At 31.5% G+C, this 26,289-nt stretch overlaps 1 protein-coding gene across 1 annotated transcript; it reads left to right on the top strand.

Moving 5' to 3' along the window:
- Positions 1 to 4,110: 4,110 nt before the first annotated feature.
- Positions 4,111 to 7,279, top strand: LOC105768180 (uncharacterized). Its single transcript, XM_012587960.2, has 3 exons — positions 4,111 to 4,698; positions 4,944 to 5,235; positions 7,063 to 7,279. Exons 1-3 carry the CDS (start codon positions 4,111 to 4,113, stop codon positions 7,086 to 7,088), a joined length of 906 nt encoding a protein of 301 aa, XP_012443414.1. The 3' UTR covers positions 7,089 to 7,279.
- Positions 7,280 to 26,289: the final 19,010 nt, after the last annotated feature.

Raw genomic sequence — 26,289 nt, 5'->3', positions numbered from 1 at the left:
AGCTGAAAGTTGAGGTAATGGAGAAATCAGTTGTGGAAGCACAAAAGAAAAAGAGCTTCTGGACTTTGGTCTCCTCTGCAACAATTCTTTTGCGTGATAAACTTTACATATCTTTGCAAGACGATTTTGAGTGATTTGCTCGATTGAAACTTTGTTTTCAACACAATATGACAAGTCAACATGTATTGTTTTGCTTAGTGATAAATAATATGTTTTTTTTAAGTAACATCAAGGAATGAGCATGATTTCTATATGCTAATGCCTCATATTTTTTGATTATCCTGATCTGTTCTGGAAATTCTCAGCTCTGATCCATAGAAGGGAAAATATTCATTAAAGTTCAAGTTCATATTACAAACCTTGTTCTTGAAAACCAAGTCCTGCAAACAAGTGAAGCCAGAGAAAAGACCTTATGTAACACCATTAGACCACAATCCATGCACAAGAAAACCAAACAGTCTAAAAAGAAAGGAAATATTAATAAATGAACTCAAAACGGACCTTGACTTCTCTGAAAAAGGATTTCAGCTCATCCAATGACTTCTCAAAACTTCCATACATTCTAATGGATAACCTTAGCCACTTCGAAATATGTGCTCTATTCTTTTCATCTTGATCACAAAAAACCATTTCCATTTAAATATGCATTAAAAGAAAGGGATAATTACTATCATTTTCTTAATGTTATTAAGAACATTACCTCAATGCAAGAAAATATCACAAGCCATATTTTAGTTAAATAAATATATGGCGTCGATCATATCTTCTTTGAACTTTGGTACGAAAACATCTAATAGAAGACTCTAAGGAAGTGCAGCTACTAGCTAATAGTAACATCTGCACATTTCTAGGGGCATTGCTTCACATATTTATACAAGTTTGATGCTTTGGTACAACCAAGTAGAGCTGACAAAATTCTTCAGAAAAAGAAATAGGGAATTCTCAGAAGCTAAAGATTTGTTTTACTTGCCCTGTACAACTCATCCTAGCCAAAAAATGCACAAAGCAAAAGTAGAAAACAGTTCTAGACTTAACCCAAACCCAACTGGTTATCATATGATATACATTTAGTGAAGATGCCTATGAATCTCACTAGAGGCAATGCAATAAACCATCAATGAATACTCTGTTTCATATAAAAGATTACCCTAGTCCACATCTTATCCTATCCATCTACGTTTTGGGGAAGAGCTTTGGTCTCTTCCATATCTGCTCACCTAGCAGACAAATAGTGAACTATCACAAGTCCATAGCATCACTGGTAATTTGAGCAAGGGATTAGACATTGGCCACAAAGATGTTCCCTTGTATATTCATTTGATAGTAAGTTGTGTGATTTATCAAAAAAAAAAAAGTAAGTTGTGTGATGTTAGCATTTTATATTCAGAAGCTTGTGTAATAGCTAAAACCAAATCCAAAATGATTACCTAGTAGGATGATGGCTCCATAATCATATCTATGGCGATATCAAGACCTGCATAGTAAAAAGGTAGTCATTGAATAACACCATTGAACTGGAGAAAGTTCTTTTTTCTTTTTTTTTTTCAAAGAGAGATTTATGAAGAATATATGCTTAAATGACATAATCAACCATCTGTATATAACCAAAATATAACCAAAATATCATCCAGCAAGAAAAGTCACCCAAATAGGAGGTTAATAGCCCAATAGATAATCTGTAATCTTCATCGGCTACTATACTTTCTCTCAATTTGATGACAATCAGCATAATTCATTAAAATAAAAATGTTAGAAATCAAATAATGACCATCGCCTTAAGCCAAGACCCGGCGAAGAATTCATGGTAAAATTGCCTGAGAAAGAGAGAAAGAGAGGAAACAAAACAGAATATGCTGAGAAGAGAAGATGAAGATCAGAAGAAGAAAAAGGAATGAAGAACGGAAGAAGAAGAAGGAGCCTTACCTGGATTAAGGAGGAACCGGAAGAGGTCCTTGACCAAACTGATTTGCAACCCAAGGGGAAGGGAAAGGGGAGAAGAAGGCGTCATTTTCCGGAAAATGTCTTACCGAGTTCAAAAGCGTAAGACATTTTCCCCAAATTTGTAATAGGTTTTCCCGTGTTGCGGAATTGGTTTTACAAAAGGAAAATATTTTCCTGCTATCAAACACTGGAAAACATGTAAAACCAATGAAGATAATGTTTTTTTCATAATGTATTTGTTTACGGGGTTGGATTTATTAAGTCTTTTTTTAAGGAGGGAATGATGTTAATAGGAAGGAAAATAGGTATACTACTTCAATGGAGTTGGATGAGGTGATGGAGAAGGTTAAGAAGGCTGGGGAGAGATTGGGGTATGAAATGAAGAAATGCAAAAAAGAGGTTCCCGAATTGGGGGAAAGGGAGGGTGGTGTTGACGGTGGAAGTGGTAGAGATTGTAGAGTTATTTGCTTCGTTGGAGGTTAAGGTGGTGGAAAGCACAGTGGAGTTTGATGAAGGGCAATGGTTGGATTTAAAAGCCAGCCTTGGAGACATTTATTTCTTGAGATAAGCATGTTTTGGGGTGATGGTTTTATTTGTTAAAATATGAAATTTCACTATTTTCTTTCCTTTATTTTTTGGGTGAATTATTTTAGGGTCAGCATGAATCAATGTAAATATGATTTTTAGCTGCCGGATTTTCTTTTGTTAATTTCTAGGCAACATTTTAGAAATTCCCAAAGTTTGATGTTAAAGGAAGAAGATAATGTGGTGATGAAGAAGATGAATAGTAGTAAAAATTGATGATATGTCATGCTACGTCAGATGTCATAATGGAGTTGACGATTGAGTGGTTCAAATGAAAAAAAAATTAATGATGGTGACGAAGTTGAAAAGATTTATTTTTGGGTAATCAACTAGGTAATTTATTCTAAATATTTTTATTTAAACATTATTAAAGAAAATTAGGATTTAAATTCAAACTAATTTTTATATATTTTTAATTTCCATTTAAATGCCTCTAAAAGGCTGTTTGATGAAATTTTTCTTTCACTTTTGCTAAAATGTTGTGGAATTAAATGAGGGATTCTTTATTTGTTTTAAGAATTTTAAATCCTTTTCAAGTTCCATTGTTGAGTTAAGAAGTCTTCGAATTCTATGTCGACAATTTTAGTTGATTTTCATTTAGAGGTTTTGTAGAGATGTCCACTCATTGATTGTCATTTTTGAACTAGTAGTTCAAGGGTTTACTCCTTGCATTCCTAATTAAAACCTATATATTAGATTAAAAATTGATCATATATAAAGTGATGCTCTATTTATCTATTAGAGTTACAATTTAAAAATTAAATATAAAAAAATTTGTAATCTCCATCATTAAGGGCACGTAGAACAAACGATGGTTGATTCAACTTCAGCATTATGTAACTTTATTATTATACAAATCGTTTTATTCCAAGATTATGTTTTGATTCGTATAATCTCAAGATATTGAAATTTTTATATTCACCTCATCACAAATGCACATTCAAACATAAAGCATTTTCTTTTTTGTCTGAGATCGTACTAAATTTCGATTATATCTAGAATCGAGTTTAGCCGATGGGAAAGTTGTTTGTTTTCTACAATTATGTATACATTCTTCTACGTTTACATGTAGATATCCTGTTAGTCAAACAATGCTTCATTGGCATCTTTTGAATTGTAGGATTCTGTCTCTAATCAGAATTATCTATTATTGATTATAACCAAAATAAATGTAAAAAAATAGAGTGAAGATGAGATTTTAAAGCTTCAATAGGTATTATTAGCTGTTTTAAACGTATTGAAATTGCATGGCATATCGTTATATATATAGTAAAGATATATACCGAAAATAATGGACAGGTTTGAGACATGAGAAACAATTTTGTATGCCTATTTTCCATTAAAATTTGGCTGCTTAAATTTCGGTCTCTCTTGTCTCCTCGTCAACAATATAAAACTTGTTAGGCCATCAAGCTTCCTCAATTTCCTTTCTGCCAAACAATATCTACTCTTGGTGAGTTCTTGATCATCTTAGATTCAGGTAAGAGATTTTGATAATATTTTTCATCAATGACACATTATAACTTTGGATTGTAGCGTTTGCTTACAAATAGATTTTTGTTAATTTGATTTAGAGTGGTGGCCATGGAAATCTTTCAGAAAGCTAGCGTTGTTCGTTTATGTAGCCACCATGACAAATACTTAATCGCTGAAAATGATCAGGAAACCGTTGGACAAGACCGAGATGGGTCGTCGAGGAACTCACGGTGGGCAGTGGAGTTCGTCGATTCAAGCCCAATCCATATTCGTCTCAAAAGCTGTTTCGGGAAATACTTGACGGCTTCGAACATGCCGCTTCTTATCGGAATGAGAGGGAAAAAAGTGCTGCAAACGTTGCCGAGAAGACTGGATTCTTCGGTGGAATGGGAACCCATTAGGGAAGGCGTTCAAGTTAGGTTCATGACACGTTACGGCCGGTATTTGCGAGCCAACGCGAAGCTCCCACCTTGGAGGGGTCACATTACACATGATATTCCGCATCGATCGGTGACCCAAGATTGGATTCTTTGGACTGTTGATGTTATGATACATAAGCCACGTGCTCTGCTTCCTCCTCCTCCTTTGGAAACAACAACTTCGGAGCAGTGTTCGGATAATGAAGAGGATAATAACTCAAATTCGGATGATCCTGGCTCACCTTCAGAAATCTCACTTAGGGGCCCTGGACTTGAGGTTTCATAAACATGCATGCTTTTCATTTAATCCATGCATTTTTCTTTATATAAGTAAACAATTATATTATAATAGAGAAAGGAGAAAAGATTTACAAATATAGGGATCGAACCCTAAATCTCATGTCAATCAACTTGAAATCCACACAAGTTTATTACTGAGTTAATGGCGTGATTGGCAATCCATACATTTTTCTTACAATATAATATTTTTTTATTGAATTGTTTTTGTTTTTTCATATGTAGAGTGGTGACTCAACTAAGGGTTCACCCGCGGCATTTGAAGGAAGGAAAATTAGGTATGAAGTAGTTGATGAAAATGGTGATGTTGATAAGAAAATCGGGGAACGAACCTTCACATTTAAAGGCAGTGGGGTTGAGGAATTGAAGAAAATTTTGAAGGTGGAAACGGGGGTGAATGAGGACATTTGGATTTGTTCACGTAACCCTTTGAATGGCAAGCTGTCTCCACTTCGATTGCATCTTCCTCCCAACAATGCAGCCGTGCATGTTATTGTTGTTCCTCAATCATCTAAAGGTAATTTTATTCTATAATTATAATCCCCTTCCATGTTTTCAATTTGATTTTACAATTTTTTATCCGATTTGGAAAAATATTGGTAAAAAATATTTTCAATCCTTCTCAATTTCGAAATTGATTAAATTAATTACTTTCAAAAAATCAAAAATAATTTCGAAGGAAGTTTGGCCTAATGTTGAGATAAGCTTAAAACTTTTATAACTTATCCTTTGCTCAATTACACTCTTAGTTCCACTATACTTTTGTTACTAAAAGAATAGAAATCTTACAATTGTGATCATGGATTTTTCTTATTGCTTTGGTTGGCTAAATGAACTACCAAGAATAGGATGATGGTGAGAGAAATTGTAGAATTTCTTTACTCATGTTTCTTTTAGCCATTTTTTAGTTTTGGTATAATGTTAGTGGAAAGCACATTAGGTTTGGATTGAATATGGATTGGTATGTGTCATAAATGAATATAATTTTCCTTTTTTCCCAAGTTCTTTAATTATTAGTAGGAGTGAGCAAAATTTTATTCAATTGAAAAACTCAAAAAAATTTTAAAATTTTGAATTAAATAGTTCGAGTTATTTGAGTTAATCAAGTTATTTAGATAAACTCAAATAAAAATTAAGTTTTCAGTTTAACTTGAATATGAATTACACAATTTGAGTTATCCGAAAATCCGAATAAGAAAAGACAAAACTTCTTCATTTTGATAAATGTTTACTTTTTAAAAATTAAATTCAAAATAATTAAGTTAAAAGGCAAAATTACGTCTTTTTGATAAATGTTTACCCATTAAGTTAAAAATCAAAATCATTATATTGTTCATGTAGTTAAATAATCTTGTACTTTGTCTACTAGTTAAATAATCGGTCCATCTAAACACAACATTAAGTATAAATAATAGGATTCGTTAACTCGACTCGGTTTGACTCGAAAATTATTGACTCTATTCGATTCAAAAAAAAAATTAAATTAAGTTTGGTTGCTAAAATAGAATTTGTCAACTCGACTAACTCGAAAATTTTTTACTCATTTCGACTCGACTCGATCGAATACTCACCCCTAATTATTAGATTTATATGTCTAAATAGGTTTTAGATAAAAGTATTTCAATATAAAAATAAAAATTTTGGATAACATAGTAACAAAATCAAGACGGTGAGATATCATAGATTTTAAAAACACAAATATGGGACCAGCTTTATCCATTAATATGTGTTCATTATGATATGTTCATTTCTTTCTAGTTTTTGTTATATGTTTAGAGGATTATGATTTTGTTAAGGGTCAGTTAACTCTTTCAAGAGATGTCTTTAAAGTGTCATCCACCAAGTAATCAACTGGATCCAATCAACCGAAAGTATTGTCCCTCGATTGAGGAGTTTGTCCCCATTACTCTACTAAGAGCCAACGTGGCGTCAACAACCACCTTGAGGGCTTGGTTCATAGAGTCGAGAGTTCCTCGACCATATATAGATGTATGACCATCCACCAAGAGGAGGAGTTCAAACCCTACCGATGAGACACTCATGTCACCTCTTGGTGGATGGTCGTACGTCCACGTACATTCGAGGTGCTTTCGACTTTTTAAACTAGAACCTCAGGGCAATTGCTCATGGCACATTGGCTCTTGGCAAAGCATAGGGTACAAAACCCTCCACTATGGGATAATACCTTCAGATGTTAGGGGCTTGGCCAGCTACCCGACGGATGACAGTTCGAAGATTTCTGACGAATGAGTCGATCCATACTCAACAAATTCTAAACCCATGTTACCTCAATTTGTGATTTTTCCGTACACTGATTATCATTGTTTTGTGGAATGTTTGCCAGTGGCAAATGAACTTGAGAATCATTGAGCCTTTATGGCAATTTCACCCGACTGTGCCGCAAATGAAGCACCTGTGACATGCTACCAATGAGCAATAGAAGCCTTCATGCCTAGAAGGAAGAAGTTAAAGAAGTGTTGTGTATTTACTTCTGCCATTTTAATTATCTATTTGAAGATATTTCAACGAAGGACATTTCTTCAAACAATTGGCAGATATATGGTGATTGAAATGCTTCCAAAGTTTAATTTTTTTTTTTGTTTTCTTTTGTTAGATTTTATATGAAATTTAATTTCCCTGTAATTCTTACGTCCAGAATAATATTTTCTCCTCTTCCTTTAAAGAAAGAAAAATATACTACTAAGGCTAATTTAATATTGCAATAGAATATTTTAAAGGTATTTATAAGTCAGGTTGAGGTCGAATTTAAAAAGAATTCAAGTTTAGCTCGCCCAAAAAAATTCATATTATTATTTAAAAATAATAATATATATTTTATATCAATATATTTATTGATATACAGTATCAATGGAAGTGAGGAAGGATAGAAAGTTTCAAGAAGCAAAGAAGAAGAAGATCCAAAATTGGTGGTTTGGAGTGCCTCCCCCCTCCCAAAGAGTCCCTAGAGGTACATTTAAGAAGGGTTTTCCAAGTCGAATTTTGAGTCGAACTTAGGGTCAAACTTTGGGTTGGGTTATAATATATTTTATTTTATTTTAATTGTCTAACAATTTGTCCTCCACCTTGTTGAAGAAGAGTTATAAAGTGACTCTTCTGAAATAAACTTACATGCGTGGAACGTTTCATTGGGGACTTACTATATAGGTTTTAACTTGAAACTTTTCTGAGTAAATTTTGTTGTCCGATAATGTGGTACAAGAGTACAAAATTATATCGTAGAATATCGCGAACCATATTTTCTGTAAGTAGAATTTTGTCCCTCACCTTGTCGAAGAAATTAGCAAACTGTTAGAATATCGAAGGTTGCGATCTTAAATCAACGAACCGTAAAAATTATAGAAGCGAAATTAAATCAAGTGAACTGTTAAAATATCGAAGGTTGCGATCTTAAGTCGAACGAACCGTAAAAATGACAGCTGCGATATTAAATCAATTGAATTGTTAAAATATTGAAGGTCGCGATCTTAAATCGAGTGAACCGTAAAAATGACAGCCACAATATTAAATCGAGCAAACTATTAGAATATCAAAGGTCGCAATCTTAAATTAAGTGGACCGTAAAAATGACAGTCGCAATATTAAATCAAGCGAACTGTTAGAATATCGAAGGTCGCGATCTTAAAATCAAGCGAACTGTAAAAATGACAACCGCTGTATTAAATCAAGAGAACTGTTAGAATATCGAAGATCATGATAGTAAATCAGCAAACCTACCATGCCACCATTAAATCCTATCCATAATTGCAATTTTGTTTTGAGTATGACATTATAACCTTAAAGAGCTCACACGGTTGTCATTGCACAATTTGAGTCCAAATAAGAAACATGGCCTCTTTCAAAAGCTATGGAAAATGATTTAATCAACTTCAACTTCCAAATGAGAGTCTCCGTTGGTAAAATATCAGCCAAACCGGAAACGAAAGCAAAGCAGTGAGGTTGCAAGAAATTCGCTCAATTTTCTGTGTGGAAAGAAGCCTACCTTCAACAGCTACTTCTGCCATTTTCAATGGTTCACCTGATCTCATTAAAACAAAAGTTGTAATGTGAATCCAGTGATGTCAAACCAGCTAAATCTGACCATATTGGTGATACATTTAGATTTGGTGGAACAGTGGAACCTTCAAGCTTTGGGTATCATTCAAGGAATCTTCAATTTGGATAAAACTTAAGTCAAGAATGATCATGAAGGACAAAAACCTTCAAATGGTGTTCAATCATGGACTGAAATATGAAGGCATTGAACTTCAAAAAGCCCTAGAGGACAAGTAGGTTCAATATTTGAATTGCATAAGCAATAAGCATTGGTGAAAATTGAGTCAAATAACCAATTGTTATGAATCTTGAAGGGATAGATAAATGCATATGCATTGCTACTTTAATAGGAGTAGAGAAATCCCAAAAATTAAAACCTACAGAAAATGAAATTCTTATACCCAAAAGTTGCAGATTACAATTACAACTCAGTTAGTATCCGCCATGTTGTCTCTTTATTTTTCTTGAAAATGTCCTTGACTGATACTCAACATATAAGTATAAAGTATGGGATATGATCTTCCAAGAACCCTTAAAGTTTAATAGAAAAGAACTTTAAAACATTGAACATACTTGTTTTTGACACTCCACCCAAATTGTTGAAGTTGGCCTGCATGCAGTTGTAGCTAAAGCTAATGCTACTAATCTTGTTACTTCAAGTTAATTTTTTTGTTGCTTAGTTAGGTTTTAACTAATTTGGTAACATATTTGATGTAATTAAGTGCTGATAGATTGATAAATTAGCTTAGCTATGTGTGCAAGTTATGTTTAACTAGTTTCAAGACTACTTAGTGGTAGTAGGTAGTTGTTTAGGTGACATTTGCTTATTTTGACCAGCTTATTGACTGGTATATGTAATGGTATTATGCCTCAACTCTTTGTTAATGAAATTATTTAGAAAATTCTTCTTCATTCTCTGGTCTTTACTTAAGTTTTGCACTCAAGCTCTTAAGTTGAGTTTCTTGTTTGCTCAGCAAGACATTGAGCCTTCTAGCTCAAGCTCCTGTCAAACTTCATTCATTTTGTTTTCTTAGTTCCAAAAATTGGTATCAATAGCTCATTTTCTTATTGGGCCTGTCATTTTTTAATCCTCAAAACCATGTCTTCATCCGGATTTTCTCCAGCTTCACACCAGTGTTCAATGGTGAAGGCTACCACATTTGGGTAGTGAAAATGAAGACCTACCTGTAGGCATTCAACTTGTGGGAGGTTTTCAACTCGAATGTTGAACCACCACCCGTGAGATCCAATCCTACAGTATCTCAGATCAGGCAGCACTCTGATGATAGAGCCAAGAGATACAAGGCCATGTTATGCATCCAAAATAGTGTGTCTGATGTGATTTTCACAAAGATCATGGCTTGTGAGTCTCCAAAACAGGCCTGGGATAAGCTCAAGGAGGAGTTTCAAGGGACTAAAAGAACGAGACAGCAATAACTTTTGAAGTTGAGAAAGGACTTTGAAAATTTAAAGATGAAGGAAGAAGAAACAGTGAAGCAATACTCAGACAGGATCATGTCTATTGTGAACAGCATCAAATTACTTGGGGATTAGTTTAGTGAAGCAAGAATTGTGGAAAAGGTTATTGCAACCTTGCCTGAGAGATATGAAGCCAAGATCTCATCCCTTGAAGACTTAAGAGATCTGTCAAGCATCTCTTTAATTGAGCTGATCAATGCTCTTTATGCTCAAGAGCAAAAAAGAGCCAGCAGATAGGAAGAGCATCAAGAAGGTGCCTTCCAAGCCAAGAGCAGACCAACCTCGAGCTCCTCTGGCTACAAAGGGAAAAATATTTGGTCAAACAAGCCTAAGAGAGATGAAGTAAGAAGAAAACATCCACATTGCCCACATTACAAAAGGCTCAGTCATCCAAGAGCAAACTGCTGGTTCAGGCTTGATGTGCAGTTCAAAATCTGCAAAAAGATGGGTCATGTTGAAAAGGTTTGCAGAAACAAAGGTAGGCTGAATCAAAAGAAGCTTCAACAACCTAGAGCTGAAGCTCAAGTGGCAGAAGAAGGCTGTGAACAAGAAGAGTAGGTCTTTGCAGTCTCTTATTCAGCTACCAAAAGAAAAGCCACAAAAGGATGGTTGATTGACTGTGGTTGCACAAACCACATGACCCCTAATGCTGCTATTTTCATGAACATAGATAAAAGTTTCAAAACAAGGGTAAAAGTTGGCAATGGACACTTCATCAAAGCAAAAGGCAAGGGAGATGTGCTAATTGACACTCCTACAGGTATCAAACTTGTTTCAAACGTCTTGTTTGTACCTGAAATTGATAGAAAGCTACTTAGTATAGCTCAGCTGCTTGAAAAAGGTTATTCAGTTGTGTTTAGAGAAAATGAATGCTTGATTAGTGATCCAAGTGGATCCAAACTCATGTCAGTGACCATGGCTGACAGAAGTTTTGTTGTGGACTGAAACAAAAGTTCAAGCAATGCCTACACAATTGTCTTAGATGAGTCTAAGCCATGGGACAAAAGGTTAGGCCATGCCAACTACAAGTCGCTGGTTCAGTTAACCAAAAGGGACTTGGTTGAAAACTTCACAATATCAGTTGAGAAAAATGATGTTTGTGAAGTGTGTCAGCTAGGAAAGCAAGCTAGATAGCCATTTCCTTTGAAGAAGGCATGGAGAGCCTCAGAAAAGTTGCAGTTAGTCCACACTGATTTGTGTGGCCCTATGAAGACACAGTCCTTGAATGGAATGGTAGTAGATGTTTCATCCTTTTTATTGATAATTACTCAAGGTTTTGCTTGGTTTACTTCTTAAAGCATAAGTCAGAAATGGCCTCAGTATTTTGGAAATTCAATGCTACAGTAGAAACAAAATCAGGTTGCAAGCTCAAGGCACTAAGGTTTGATAATGGCACAAAATAGACTTCAGCAAGGTTTGAGGGCTTTTGTGATGAAGCAGGAATCAAGCACCAGCTCACCGACACCTACACACCTCAACAAAATGGTGTCAGTGAAAGGAAGAATCAAACTTTGATGGATATGGCCAGATGCCTAATGTTTGAAAGGAATTTCCTAAGATTTTTTGGGCTGAAGTGGTCAACACTGCAGTCTATCTTCAAAACAGGCTACCAACCAAGGCTTTGGTTTAAAAAACACCATTTAAGGCCTGGTTTGGGTTCAAGCCATTATTAGCTCACTTGAGGGTCTTTGGATGCATATGTTATGCACATGTTCCAGCAGTAAAAAAAGACAAGTTGGCCAAGAAGGCTCAACCTGGCACCTTAGTGGGCTACAGCAGTGTCAAGAAAGGCTATAGGATTCTAGATCCTACATCCAATAGGGTTTTTGTGAGCAGAGATGTAGTGTTTGATGATAAATCAAGCTGGAACTGGGATAGGAATGAACCAGAATGTGGTGCTAAAGACCTGGTGACAGATCAGACTGAAGGTGATCAAAATGATCCTGAAATAGACATTGATGATGAGCCAGTCAGGGGAACCAGACCACTGGCTGAAATTTATACAAGAGCAAATGTGGCTGCTGTGGAACCAACTTGCTTTGAAGAAGCTGGATCTCAACAAGGATGGAAACAAGCCATGCTCGATGAAATGAAAATGATTGATAAGAACCAAACCTGGGAGTTAGTTGCAAGACCAACCAACAAAAAAGTCATAAGAGTGAAATGGGTGTTTCGAGCCAAGCACAATGCTAATGGAACTCTGAACAAGCTGAAGGCAAGGCTGGTAGTGAAGGGATTTAGTCAGAAGTATGGCATTGACTACTTTGAAACATTTGTACCAGTGGCTAGGCTTGATACAATTAAGCTGCTAGTTGCTTTGGCTGCATAGTAGAAATTGAAGATACATCAACTCGATGTAAAATCTGCCTTCCTCAATGGTTTTCTTGATGAAGAAATCTATGTTGAACAGCCTGAAGCTTTCAAAGTAGCTGGCAAGGAAGATAACGTGTACAAGCTGAAGAATGCCTTGTATGGCTTAAAATAGGCACCAAGAACCTGGTATGACAGAATCGACAGCTACCTGGCTAGCTTGGGGTTTGAGAGAAGCATCAGTGAGCCAACCTTGTATGTGAAGAAGAAAGGTGATGAAACACAGCTCATAGTCTCTTTGTATGTGGATGACCTGCTGGTAACTAGAAGAAATAAGATCATGTTGGTTGATTTTAAAGGCAAGATGGATAGGATGTTCGAGATGACAGACTTGGGACAAATGTCATACTTCCTTAGCATGGAAGTGTCACAGGCTCAGCACGGAATTTTCTTGAGTCAAAAGGCGTTTGCCTTGAATATTCTGAACAAGTTCTCCGCGCTAAATTGTAAAGCAACAAGCATACCAGTTGCTGTTGGAGAAAAGCTGACCAGCCAAGGTGATTTTGAGAAAGTAGATGAGTTAACCTACAGAATTTTGGTTGGATGTTTACTCTACTTGATAGCCACAAGACTAGACATCATGTTTGTTGTCAGTTTGCTATCTAGATTCATGCATTGTTGCAATGCAAGTCATTTTCAAGCTGCCAAAAGAGTTCTCCGGTACATAAAAGGTACACTAAGCTTTGGAATGATGTACACCAAAGTTGATAGCATGAAGCTACTTGGTTATGCTGATAGTGATTGGGCTGGATCGATTGATGACATGAAAAGTACTTCAGGATATCTGTTTACCCTTGGTTCAGCTATTTTTTGTTGGAGTTCAAAGAAGCAAAGTGTTGTAGCTCAATCGACAGCTGAGGCAGAGTATGTTGCAGCTGCAGGAGCTGTTAACCAAGCAATTTGGCTAAGAAAAATCATGGAAGATTTGAATCTACACCAAAGGGAAGAAATAGAGATCAAATGTGACAACCAATCTACTGTTGCAATTGCAAAGAATCCAGTATTTCATGGGAGAACCAAGCATTTCAAGATAAAGTTTCATTTTGTTAGGGAAATGGAACAATTTCAAGAAGTAAAACTGATTCATTACAGTTCTGAGGATCAGCTTGCTGATATCTTGACAAAGCCTCTTTGTATGTCAAGGTTTAAGGATTTGAGAGCCAAAATGAGAGTTTGCAGCATGCAAGCCAAGGAGTGTTGAAGCTAGCCTGCATGCAGACAAGAAGCAGAGAAGCTGCCCGAGCCATGCAGTTGCAGCTGAAGCTAATGCTGTTGATCTTGTTACTTCAAGTTAATTTTTTTTGTTGCTTAGTTAGATTTTAACTAAGTTGGTAACATATTTGATGTAATTAAGTGCTGATAGATTGATAAATTAGCTTAGCTATGTGTGCAAGTTATGTTTAACTAGTTTCAAGACTACTTAGTGGTATTAGGTAGTTGTTTAGGTGACATTTGCTTATTTTGACCAGCTTATTGACTGGTATATGTAATGGCATTATGCCTCAACTCTTTGTTAATGAAATTATTTAGAAAATTCTTCTTCATTCTCTGGTCTTTACTTAAGTTTTGCACTCAAGCTCTTAAGCTGAGTTTCTTGTTTGCTCAGCAAGACATTGAGCCTTCTAGCTCAAGTTCCTGTCAAACTTCATTCATTTTGTTTTCTTAGTTCCAACACAAATTCAAGTAACATAGTTGCATGGATTAGAACACTTTTGGCCCTCAAATTGAGCAATAACAGCATCAAGTAACCAAGCAAAACTATCATACTGAACATAATACCATATTAGCATTAAGTTTCAACTTTACTACAGCTTGATTATATAGTTTCCAACCACTTGGCTTTAGTTGATTCCTCATTTTTCAAACACCAAATGTACAAAATTGTAAGCAATCAAGATACACAAACATCTCGTTTTCCATTTCTTACCTTGAGATTCCACTTTAACCGACACAGATCATGTTCTAGCTTATATTTCTCCCTGCAGTGGATATTTATCATCCTATGCATACAAGCCAGAAAATACCAATACCAGGTAATAAACATTTCAAAAACATATTTAGAAAGTAATTTGAATATAACATTAAAGCAGTACAAGCTTTGTCCTAAAAATTTTCATTTCATTGAACTGCATCCATCAAGAGGCATTTGTTAACTTGATCGTATCCTACAAATAAATGGGTAGGATCTGCAGGCAATTTGTCACAAAATATGCCTAATCTGTCCCTTGATAAACTAAAATCTGCGGTACCATCCATAAATAAGAATTATACAACAACCTTCTCATCCATTTTTTGCCCATAAAAAATGATGTTATAAGAAAACATGCAGCAATGAGTAAATCTAGGGATAAAATGGGCTCCAAAGCACACGTCCAGCACTCAACATAAAGGTGAACGTCTTTGAAAGTTTTTTATGTTTCCTATTTAACATGTTGGTAAGACATATATATATATATATATATATGTATATCTTCAGCGAATAACATGTTATTAGTAAATAGAGTAATATCCTAGTAATGCAAAAATTGAGTATTTTGCTTGACTGCATCTAATTGCTAAAATGAACTATAACTAAAACGAATTCAACTAATTGTATATCAAGGTAAACCCAGAAACTTGGGCATAAGAATGTAATAATATTGCAGTAAAGGAACAGATGAAAGAAACAACTTATTCATCAGCAGGATCCAACATTCAAAGAAAGCTCATATCAATCCAATTTCATGTACGTGTATGAAATAGTTCTTGAAAAGCAGCATGATACAGTATCACAAAATTCACCAGCAGATGAACATGGATACCAAATATTTGCAATCTTTGTATACCAAATCCATTATTGATCATGCAACATGCCTTAGAACCAGTGAAACACAAACTAAAATTTCAAGTTAACTAGCAATACATAAACCTTCTGAATTTCCAAAATCATTTTATTTGAATTCCAACAGAAATAGACCAACTCATGAAAAAAATTTTGTTCAAACCTAACAAGGATAGGTCTACTCGGGAAAGGTTTTAATTGAAAAAATTGGGTTGATTGAAAATTTTGTGTAGAAAGCGTGATTAAATATAATATATTATTGTCGATTGAGTCTTAGTTCGATTGGCACTAACATTGTTGCCAGTAGAATAAGGGTTCGAGTACGCTGAAGCGCATTATCTTCCTATTTATGGGTTGAGGAGGGTCTATGGGTAATTTTAAGCATTGTCTCAAAAGAGCAGATATGATTAAAACCTATAATGAGATTGTTCAAACATATTGAAATGATGAGAATTTATTGTTATTAAATATAAAAATATTATTGAATTACATGTTATATAATAATTAATATAAGAGATAAATTTTAAAATTACACATTAATTTTTTATCTCTTAAAATTACACATTAATTTTACTTGTGACTTAAATGCATACATGAAACTTTAATTTTGATTCAATCATGTCCATTTAAAGAAATAAATACATCAATTTATTTTTATTAGATAAATATAATTATTTATGTATGCAATATACAAACAAAAAATAATTTTATATAAGTAATTGTGTTAATAATTTGGAAACATTAGATTTTGTCAAAATTTATGTATAATTTCGATATTTATCTCTTTATTAAAATATAAAAAAAATTAACATGATTTAATTACCATAAAATAATAAATATAAAATTATTCTAAAAAATATGAATACCAAATAAAAATCAACCAAATTTGAATCTCTACTATTATTAAAGCCTTGATGAGTTTGGTGTCATGAGTTAAGTGACACCAACTTGGATGAAGAAATTACGAATATAACTTTACATATTTTAAATAATTTATATTATTAAGAAAGTATTATTATTAAAATACTTTTGTCTTTTTAAAATATATATATTACAAATATTGAAATTTGATATCTTTATTTTAATGTCTTTATATATTTCAATGTTGTTACACAAATTGTTCCACTCACATTGTTTATATATATACATATATATATATATATATATATATAATGTTGTTGATTAAATTGGTCTCACAAGTCAACTCGATACTAACTTGAGAAAATGATAATATCATGATAAACAATGAGACTGCTTTTAATATTCTTAATATGATATATATACTATAACCTATTTCATTTTCTTTTACTCCTAATTTAAAATTTTGTTTTTATTTTAACTTCATGTTACATATAAGTTGTTATTATTATTAGTTTAATCTTAAATTCATTATTTATTGTAGGCTAAAATGTCAAATAAACTTCTAAAATTAATTAAAATATCAATTAAGTCCCTTGTTGCAAAGTGCATCCAATTGAGCCCTTTGAATCATGATTGATACCCAATTAAGCGCCTTAAATTCATTATTTTCGTTAAAGTCCCTGACGATCGTTAACTGTTGACATGGAAGCTGACGTGACAAGCTAACGTGGAAAATAATGACGTCGAGGGCTTAATTGATTAATGAAGTAAAAAATATTAGAATTCTAAAAAGTATTTTTTAAATATAAATTATAAAATTCATAAAAACTTATTATAAATTTATAAAAAGTTATAAAAATTATTAGAAATTATAAAAAATAAATGTTATAAAAGTGTTTATAAAAATATTAGAAAATTTTTAGAAAAATTATTGAAACATCATTAAATATTATAAAATAATATAAAAATAGTATAAATTTTTAAAATTATTAAAAATTACAAATAAGTTAGATAAAATTATTAAAAAATTAATAGAAGTTTATAAAATAAAAATTATTGAAAAGTTACAAAAATTTTAGGAGAATTTTGTTACTTTGCTAGTTTGGAGTGTTTGCTTTTGGGAATAAGGAGATGGGGAAATTGAAGTGTGATGATCGTACTTGATGGTTTAAGGTGAGTGATGGGTATAAGTCTTTATGGACTAATCCATTAATCTATTAAACAATTAAATATATATATATATATATAGAAAATAAGTTTATATTAACATTTTATATATTTTATAATTAAAATTAAATAAAAATGTTTTTATTGTTTTTAAAATAATGAAACGAAATTATTTTGACAAGTTAGGTTTAGTTAGGCTTGAGCCTAGATATTTTTTAGTTGAGGAAGAATGATAAGAAAGAAGTTGATAAGGATCGGTTGATGTATGATGTAAGATATTGTGTGAGAGAAAACAAAAATGTGAATAAATTTAATAAGGGCACGTTTGGTTCGCTGTAATAGAATAGAGCTGTAATGGAATAGAGGCATAATAGTAATTCAATTGTTTGGTTGAATGGAATGGAATAGAACTGTAAATAGTGTTCTTGTGTTTGGTTGAATGGAATGATGTTGCAATAGCATAAGGAAAAAAACTAAAATGACTAGAATACCCTTAGCAGAATTTTTTTTTAGGTAGATGATTATTGTTATTGTTATTAAATTTTAATAAGATTATTAATATAAATAATAAATAATTTAATCATATTTTAACATATTTATTATTAAATATAATTTAATAAAATATATAATTTAATAAAATTCTTAATATTAAATATTCTTATGTGAATTTACTAAAATCATAATATATAATACTATAAAATATAATTTAAAATAATTATTATTAAATATAATTTAATAAAAATATATAATTTAATAAAATTCTTAATATTAAATATTCTTATATGAATTTACTAAAATCATAATATATAATACTATAAAATATAATTTAAAATAATTATTATTAAATATAATTTAATAAAAATATATAATTTAATAAAATTCTTAATATAATTATTCTTATATGAATTTACTAAAATCATAATATATAATACTATAAAATATAATTTAAAATAATTATTATTAAATATAATTTAATAAAATATATAATTTAATAAAATTCTTAATATAATTATTCTTATATGAATTTACTAAAATCATAATATATAATACTATAAAATATAATTTAAAATAATTATTATTAAATATAATTTAATAAAATATATAATTTAATAAAATTCTTAATATAATTATTCTTATATGAATTTACTAAAATCATAATATATAATACTATAAAATAATATATAATCTACTTTATTATTTTTAAACTACAATACATATTTAATGTGCTAAAATATCATTAGTGAAACAAATAATTTAATTATTCTACAATAAAAAATATTAGCGATAATAAATAACTTGAGAATTATATTTTGCATAAACATAATATTCATATATTAACAGAAGGTTACATGAAATGCATGAATTTCTATGTCTTAATTCATATGTTATACAGTTTTACAACATCAAAAAATTAGAACATTGTAATGACATACCATCCCAAATATTACAAACAGAAAAAGTTACCAAAATATCATCAACAGAACCATGATTTTTAATTGTCAGCAAGAAATCTTCTGACCCATTCCAACCGCACATCAGAAGGTAAACTAAAGAAAATGAGCATTTGCGTTGGATGATCTGAAATTTTGCTCAATGCTCGATAGCGCTCATCCACAGTTAAACCTTCTATTTCACATAAGGTTGGATATAAATTTATAGCTTTTTCTTGGATGATCTGGAATTCTTCTGACTTTTGTTGAACTACCACATCGGAGGCAATACTCCTACTGATTTGTTCGCCAATGACTCGCATGTTTTCCGCCAATAAAGTGGCAGCATCATGAAATGAAGAAGAAATATGATCACTTGTATCAGAATTCTTTTTTTTATTCTTTGAAGATGTGGAACCCCCTTGGTGACTATCTGGTTGCGGTGCTGTAGCAGAAACATCCATGCCATCCAAAAAGACATCAGCTTCGCAGTCATAGAATTCGTTTCAATCTTCATTAATATCTGTAGTAGGTACATCCTGAACATTTATTTCTTCAATAACATCAGCGGCTATTTGAGCATCTTTCCCAGTCGCTCAATCTTTTGCGTAGATGGCAGTAAGTTGGTCGTAGTAAGGGAAACTACGATGTCTGAATTGACCGGCTTCTTTATGACTCTATAAAAATGAGGAATTCGTATTAGTTATAAGTTTGGTCAAAATAAGATAATAAAGACTTGAAATAATTCTTACATTTAAATAAGAGTTCCAAACCGCATCTTCAGCAACAACGAGCTGCCTATGCTCATCCTAACCAAAACCGTTATTGTTTTGGCCATTAAGCATGTCATACACGATTGACCAATCCCTTTCCAGTACCCTAATCCTCGATTCAATATTAGGTCTAGCCTTCAACATTGCATTGCGTAAAGCTTTTTCTAGCATTTTTCTAACTCGTTTAAATAACCGGCTTTGAACCCCGTATTAGCATTAAAGGTTCCAACATTGTGCAAGTCTACCATACAGGAAATCAACGCTACATCTTCTTCTAGAACCCATTTCCTTTTGGTTCCTTGAGAAGTTTGGGAAGAAACATCTGATTCTGAAACACCTGATATAATTATCTTAAGAAAAAAAAACAAATTAAAATTAAGTTTAATATCATGAATCAAAAGGTGAACACTTTATAAAATTAAAATTAAGTTCAATATCATGAATCAAAAGCTCAACACTTTATAAAATTATAACACGTGATGAATGAAGAGAAATTAAATTATAATTCAACAAGTTTAGTACAATACAAAAAACAATTCAAACACCACCAAAGTTTCACAAACTAGATACATAAAATAACATAAACAAATTAACTCAAACTCATTTTGTCCCTAAACCTAACTAATTTCTAGATGCTTGCCATTCATCGAACATTTGGTTGGCTAGTTCCATCCTCCAAGTATCCCATGCATCCGATGGATGAATATTTACGATATTCGGTTCATCGTCATCTACCACATTACTAGGTAATCCTTCTCCCAACTCCGCTTCAATAGGATCAATACTCATATGGGTTCGAATAAAATTATTGAGCAAACAACATGCAATAATGATTCTATTGTGCACCCTTACAGGATAGAATGATAGACTCCTAAGTATTCCCCATCTAAGTTTTAATAACCCAAAGCATCTTTCAATAACATTACGTGCTGAGGCATGTTTCATATTAAAAAATTCTTCCGGAGTACTTGGCTGATAACCCTGATGCCACTCATTCAAATGTTATCGTTGTCCTCTAAAAGGTGCAAGAAATCCCTCACAATTTGTGTATCCAGCATCAACTAGATAATAACAACCTATAAAAAAACTTTTTTTAAAATGATTAATTCCCCAATAATGTTTGATCTTAAAGAATAATTCAAAGTCCTCTAATTTTGTACTTTACCATGATGAACTTTTAGTCCATTTCTCCTACTAATGGCATCTCGAAGAACCCGTCCATCAGCAACAGAACCTTCCCAACCAGGAAGAACATATACAAATTGCATATCAAGTGTACAAACACCTAACATATTTGTTGCTATGTCACATTTTCGCGTTCAATATCTAGGTTTATCAACTGTTGGAACCCTAATCTTAATGTGGGTTCCATTTAAAGCACCTAAGAAATTCTATATCACATGTATAAAACCTTGAGTTAGAATACTATATTTAAATCTAAATCAACTAAATTATGTAGAAGCTATATATAGAACTCACTCCAACACCTTAAACCATTTCCATCTTGGGTCTGTAGAATTAGCTATAATTGGCTCTGCCTTTTTAAATAACACATCTTGTAAACGTATGACAGCATTTAAAACATGGTGAAATGATCTGCTAACAGTTTCCCCGGACCTATTAAAGTGATGCTTGATAACTCGATTTTTAAGGTGATGGGAAGTGATATGTAAAAACATTGCCACTTGCTCATCAACAAGCATGTTCCTTGAAGACTTCAATCCCCCTAACGTTTGTAACATCTCACATAGTTTAAAAAAGGCAATTCTATTCATCCTAAATATAGGTCTCGTCACTAGCATTTATAAGCCTTTTCACATAATGTCATTTTGCGTAAAAATCTAAAATATAGGACCTAATCCTTGGTCTATAAGTATGTAGGCTATGGATAGCACCCAATGTAAGTAAGAACCAACTCGAAATTCTACAGATTTGCAACCATATTGTCAATGCAATACCAATTCTTTTACGCCTCACACTTTGTCCTATTAAAGGCAGACGAGCCATTACTGCAATATATTAAAGTGTTATATATATTCAAATCGTAGTAAAAGGGTCACATTTCTCCAATACTAATTTCAATAACAGTAAAATAAAATTAAAGAATTTAATTGCCAAAGAACTTACAGTTGTCGAAACCAAGTTTTATTTTGAAAAAACAAAAATTAGTTGTCGATGAAAATTGGAGTCGCCACCAATCTTTTATTGAGCTGTGATTGGATCACCTAAAAAATAGCTTTGGTCTACGAGTTTTAGAAAAAATGGATCCGGGAGTCGGTTACGTACGAGGAAGGATTAGCACCCTCGTAACGCCCAAAATTGGTACCTAGTTAATTAATTAGTGTCTTAATGTCGAAAATTTAAAAATATGATCCTTAATAAAAACTTAAAAAACGTTACTTATTAAGACTCTTATCATTTCGGAAAAAGAAAATGTCACACCCAATGCGTTAGGGCACGACATTCTAATTCCTCAAAAATGAATTAGTCCAAAATACTCGTGTAATAAAATTTAAAAGAATATTCATTTGTTTAAGATTTATAAAGAAATCGAGGCCCAATACGTTAGGGCACAATTTCTCAAAATCCTAAACTTGGAATATTTCCTTTGTTATTTTTTTTTAAATCTTTGTCTCAAGAAATCAATACGTCACATCCAATACGTTAGGATACAACATATTAAATTCCCGACAACAAGCTTTTCATTTTATTTTTTGATTAATGAGCAATTCTCGATTGTTAGATTTAACGAAGAAAATTGGAACCCAATACGTTAGGGCTCAATTTCCTTGAAAATCCTAAATACGGGTATTATCTCAATTTTGAAAATTTTAAAATCGAGTAAAAATGATGCAATGCTACATTAAGTGTAAAATACAATAATAAATACAACAATGGCATAGAAATAAATGAAATTAATGTACATAAAAAACAATGACATGTAAAGTATCAAAGGAACAAAATATAAATGAAAACATAAATCAATAAGCAAATGAAGGAAATAAACAAAAAATATAAAGAGAAAAAAGGTACAAAATATATACATGAAATTATAAAGAATAAAAGACATATACATGGGTTTACATATAAAATTTTGGACTATAGAATTTATAACAAAATATATATAATGCATTTATGAAAATAAAGAAAATATATAAATATACATATATATATTATAACATATGTGTTGAAAATATAAGTTTGTATTTAAGCAAATAAGAAACATAGACATGTGTGTATATATGTGGTTCGGTTCTGAAGTAAGGTCATCTATATGTGGCTCTACCTATTTAAGCAAATAAAAAACATAGACATGTGCGTATAAGTTTGAAATGGCTCTACCTAGGGTGAGCTCCTAAGGTCATCTATATGTGGTTTGGTTCTGAAGTAAGGGTACCTGAACCAGCAGATTCCTCGATCCTCACCCATTATAGGCTCATACAGACCGAGTTTAGTTCAGGAGGATACATTTCCCTATGGCTACACGGAGATGAAAATCTCACGAAGACATAGGTACGGATGTATCCCGAAAGCGATCCACTATCCTGCACGGAGGTGAAAACCTCACGAAGGACTAGTTTCTCACTCCCACTTAGAGGGGTAAAATCATTCAACTCATGCAATGTATAATGCAAAGATCAATTAAGCAAGAAAATAATGAATGCAAAAGGATCTCAAAAAATTTTCGACATAAGACAGAAATTAATCAATTTTTGGCTCGACTCTCGTGTTTGTCCCCAGTGGATTCGCCAAGCTGTTGAAACCAACTTTTATTTTGAAAATACAAAAATTAGTTGTCGATGAAAATTGGAGTCACCACCAATCTTTTATTGAGCTGTGATTGGATCACCTAAAAATTAGCTTTGGTCTACGAGTATTAGAAAAAATGGATACGGGAGTCGGTTACGTACGAGGAAGGATTAGCACCCTCGTAACACCCAAAATTGGTACCTAGTTAATTAATTAGTGTCTTAATGTCGAAAATTTAAAAATATGATCCTTAATAAAAACTTAAAAAACGTTACTTATTAAGACTCTTATCATTTCGAAGAAAGAAAATGTCACACCCAATGCGTTAGGGCACGACATTCTAATTCCTCAAAAATGAATTATTCCAAAATACTCGTGTAATAAAATTTAAAAGAATATTCATTTGTTTAAGATTTATAAAGAAATCGTGGCCCAATACGTTAGGGCACAATTTCTCAAAATCCTAAACTTGGAATATTTCCTTTGTTATTATTTTTTTTAAAAAAAATCTTTGTCTCAAGAAATCAATACGTCACATCCAATACGTTAGGATACAACATATTAAATTCCCGACAACAAGCTTTTCATTTTATTTTTTGATTAATGAGCAATTCTCGATTGTTAGATTTAACGAAGAAAATTGGAACCCAATACGTTAGGGCTCAATTTCCTTGAAAATCCTAAATTTAGTATTATCTCAATTTTAAAATTTTAAAATCGAGTAAAAAATGATGTAATGCTACATTAAGTGTAAAATACAATAATAAATACAACAATGGAATAGAAATAAACGAAATTAATGTACATAAAAACAACGACATGTAAAGTATCAAATGAACAAAATATAAATGAAAACAAAATCAATAAGCAAATGAAGGAAATAAACAAAAAATATAAAGAGAAAAAAGGTACAAAATATATACATGAAATTATAAAGAATAAAAGACATATACATGGGTTTACATATAAAATTTTGGACTATAGAATTTATACCAAAATATATATAATGCATTTATGAAAATAAAGAAAATATATAAATATATATATATATATATATATATATATATATATATATATATTATAACATATGTGTTGAAAATATAAGTTTGTATTTAAGCAAATAAAAACATAGACATGTGCGTATATATATATAAAAATATTCATTAGAAAATATATAAATACATACATGTCCATATATGCAAAAGTAAAAAATTAAAACTAAATATAAAAGTATATATATGTATATAAAAGTTAGGAAGTAAAATAAAATAAAAACATATGTATAAAATATATATAAGCATACGTATACTATATATAAAACAATACATATATTACATAAAAACGATGCATGCGCATGAATATAATAATAATAATAATAATAATGATACAAGATTAATGATGCCACATAATAGTATTAATAATATTAAAATAATTAATCTAATAATAAAAAACTAAAATAACAAATAGAGTATTAAATAGCATCAATAATCAAAGACCAATGAATTTAAAACAAAGAGTATAAAATAAAAAATATAATGCCAAATAAAATGTAAACAAATTTGAAAATAATGAATTTGAAAATGAATAATAAGAGAAAAAGATATTTGAAATCAATAATATACAAATCAATAAATAAATTATACACAAATCAACAAAATAAGAACGCAAGAAAGAGAGAAATTTGAGTAAATACTCTTAAGAATTATTATTACTCCCCACTTCCCCCTTTACAATGAAGGGAGAGGCATCTATTTATAGTTGAGCCTCCCCAAATCCAACGGTACAAATTAATTACATCAACGGCTAAAATTAAAAGGTATCTACAAATTAAATCTCTAAGATTACAAAATCATATCTTCTAATATTGCATATCATATCTAAGATTGCATATCCTTGAAGATTATGTTTCCATATGAATCAAGCTTGTAGATAGACCTTCAACCTTTTCAAGTAATAGGCCATCCCGATCGGGCCAAATGATATAATTTTGAAATTTGTTTTATTATTTTGGGTTATTATTTTTTTATGAGCCCGGGCTAAATTGGCCTATTACAACAGTGATTTAGTGAATACAAGACGTTCAATTGTGGGTGGAGGAAGCAATCAAACAAGCAAAAGAATTCAAGTTGCAATAACACACTATCAAAGAAAAATGAACAATACAAATTTAGAATCTTTACGAAGCAAAAATAGAAATTAAAATTATCTTTGCAACTTGAAATTCATTTCTTTATCAAATTAGTTGCCATGATATAAAAGCACTTTAGGCCTCGATAATACAATCACAGATGACATGCCTTAGTCTATTAGCCAAAACCTTATGTAGAATTAGACTATCCTTGTGAGGTGAACACATTTTGAAAATAGTTTAGAGCAATTTGCATAAATTATTCGTCCTCAAAATATTTGATCATGTTATTATGTTGATGCTTTGTAGGTATATGTATAATTGAGCTAAAATTAAGATTTCATTTATATATTGAATTAAAATTAAATTTATATTTATACAATTGCACCAAAATAAAATTTTTAAATCACATTCTACATCAAATTAAAACAATTAAAGACTTTGTAATTATTAAACGGTATTTAATAATTAAATATATAATTTAATTATTTTTATTTTAATACATTGGAATATTAAAAATAAAAATATTAAAAATAAAAAATATAATTGAATTATTTTAATTAAATATATAATTTAATTAGTTTTATGCATTTAATTATTTTTATTTTAACAAATGCATTATTTAATAAATTGGAATATTAAAAATAAAAAATATCCAAACTTTACTTGAATTACAAAAATAAACAAATGCATTATTTAGTAAATTGAAAAACAAATGCATAAAACCAATCCATAACAA

This window comes from Gossypium raimondii, chromosome 7 (genome assembly GCF_025698545.1).
Source record: "Gossypium raimondii isolate GPD5lz chromosome 7, ASM2569854v1, whole genome shotgun sequence".
In the NCBI taxonomy this organism is placed as follows: Eukaryota; Viridiplantae; Streptophyta; class Magnoliopsida; order Malvales; family Malvaceae; genus Gossypium; species Gossypium raimondii.
Note: the sequence above shows the minus strand (reverse complement) of the source record. Positions and strands in the feature narration are given on the sequence as shown.

What these genes read in the sequence shown, in the direction of transcription:
- LOC105768180 (XM_012587960.2), top strand. Translation starts at nt 4,111, where the DNA reads ATGGAAATCTTTCAGAAAGCTAGCGTTGTTCGTTTATGTAGCCACCAT. An exon ending in TTAGGGGCCCTGGACTTGAG is followed by an intron (nt 4,699 to 4,943) that starts GTTTCATAAACA and finishes TTTCATATGTAG; the next exon opens with AGTGGTGACTCAACTAAGGG. An exon ending in TGTTCCTCAATCATCTAAAG is followed by an intron (nt 5,236 to 7,062) that starts GTAATTTTATTC and finishes AATGTTTGCCAG; the next exon opens with TGGCAAATGAACTTGAGAAT.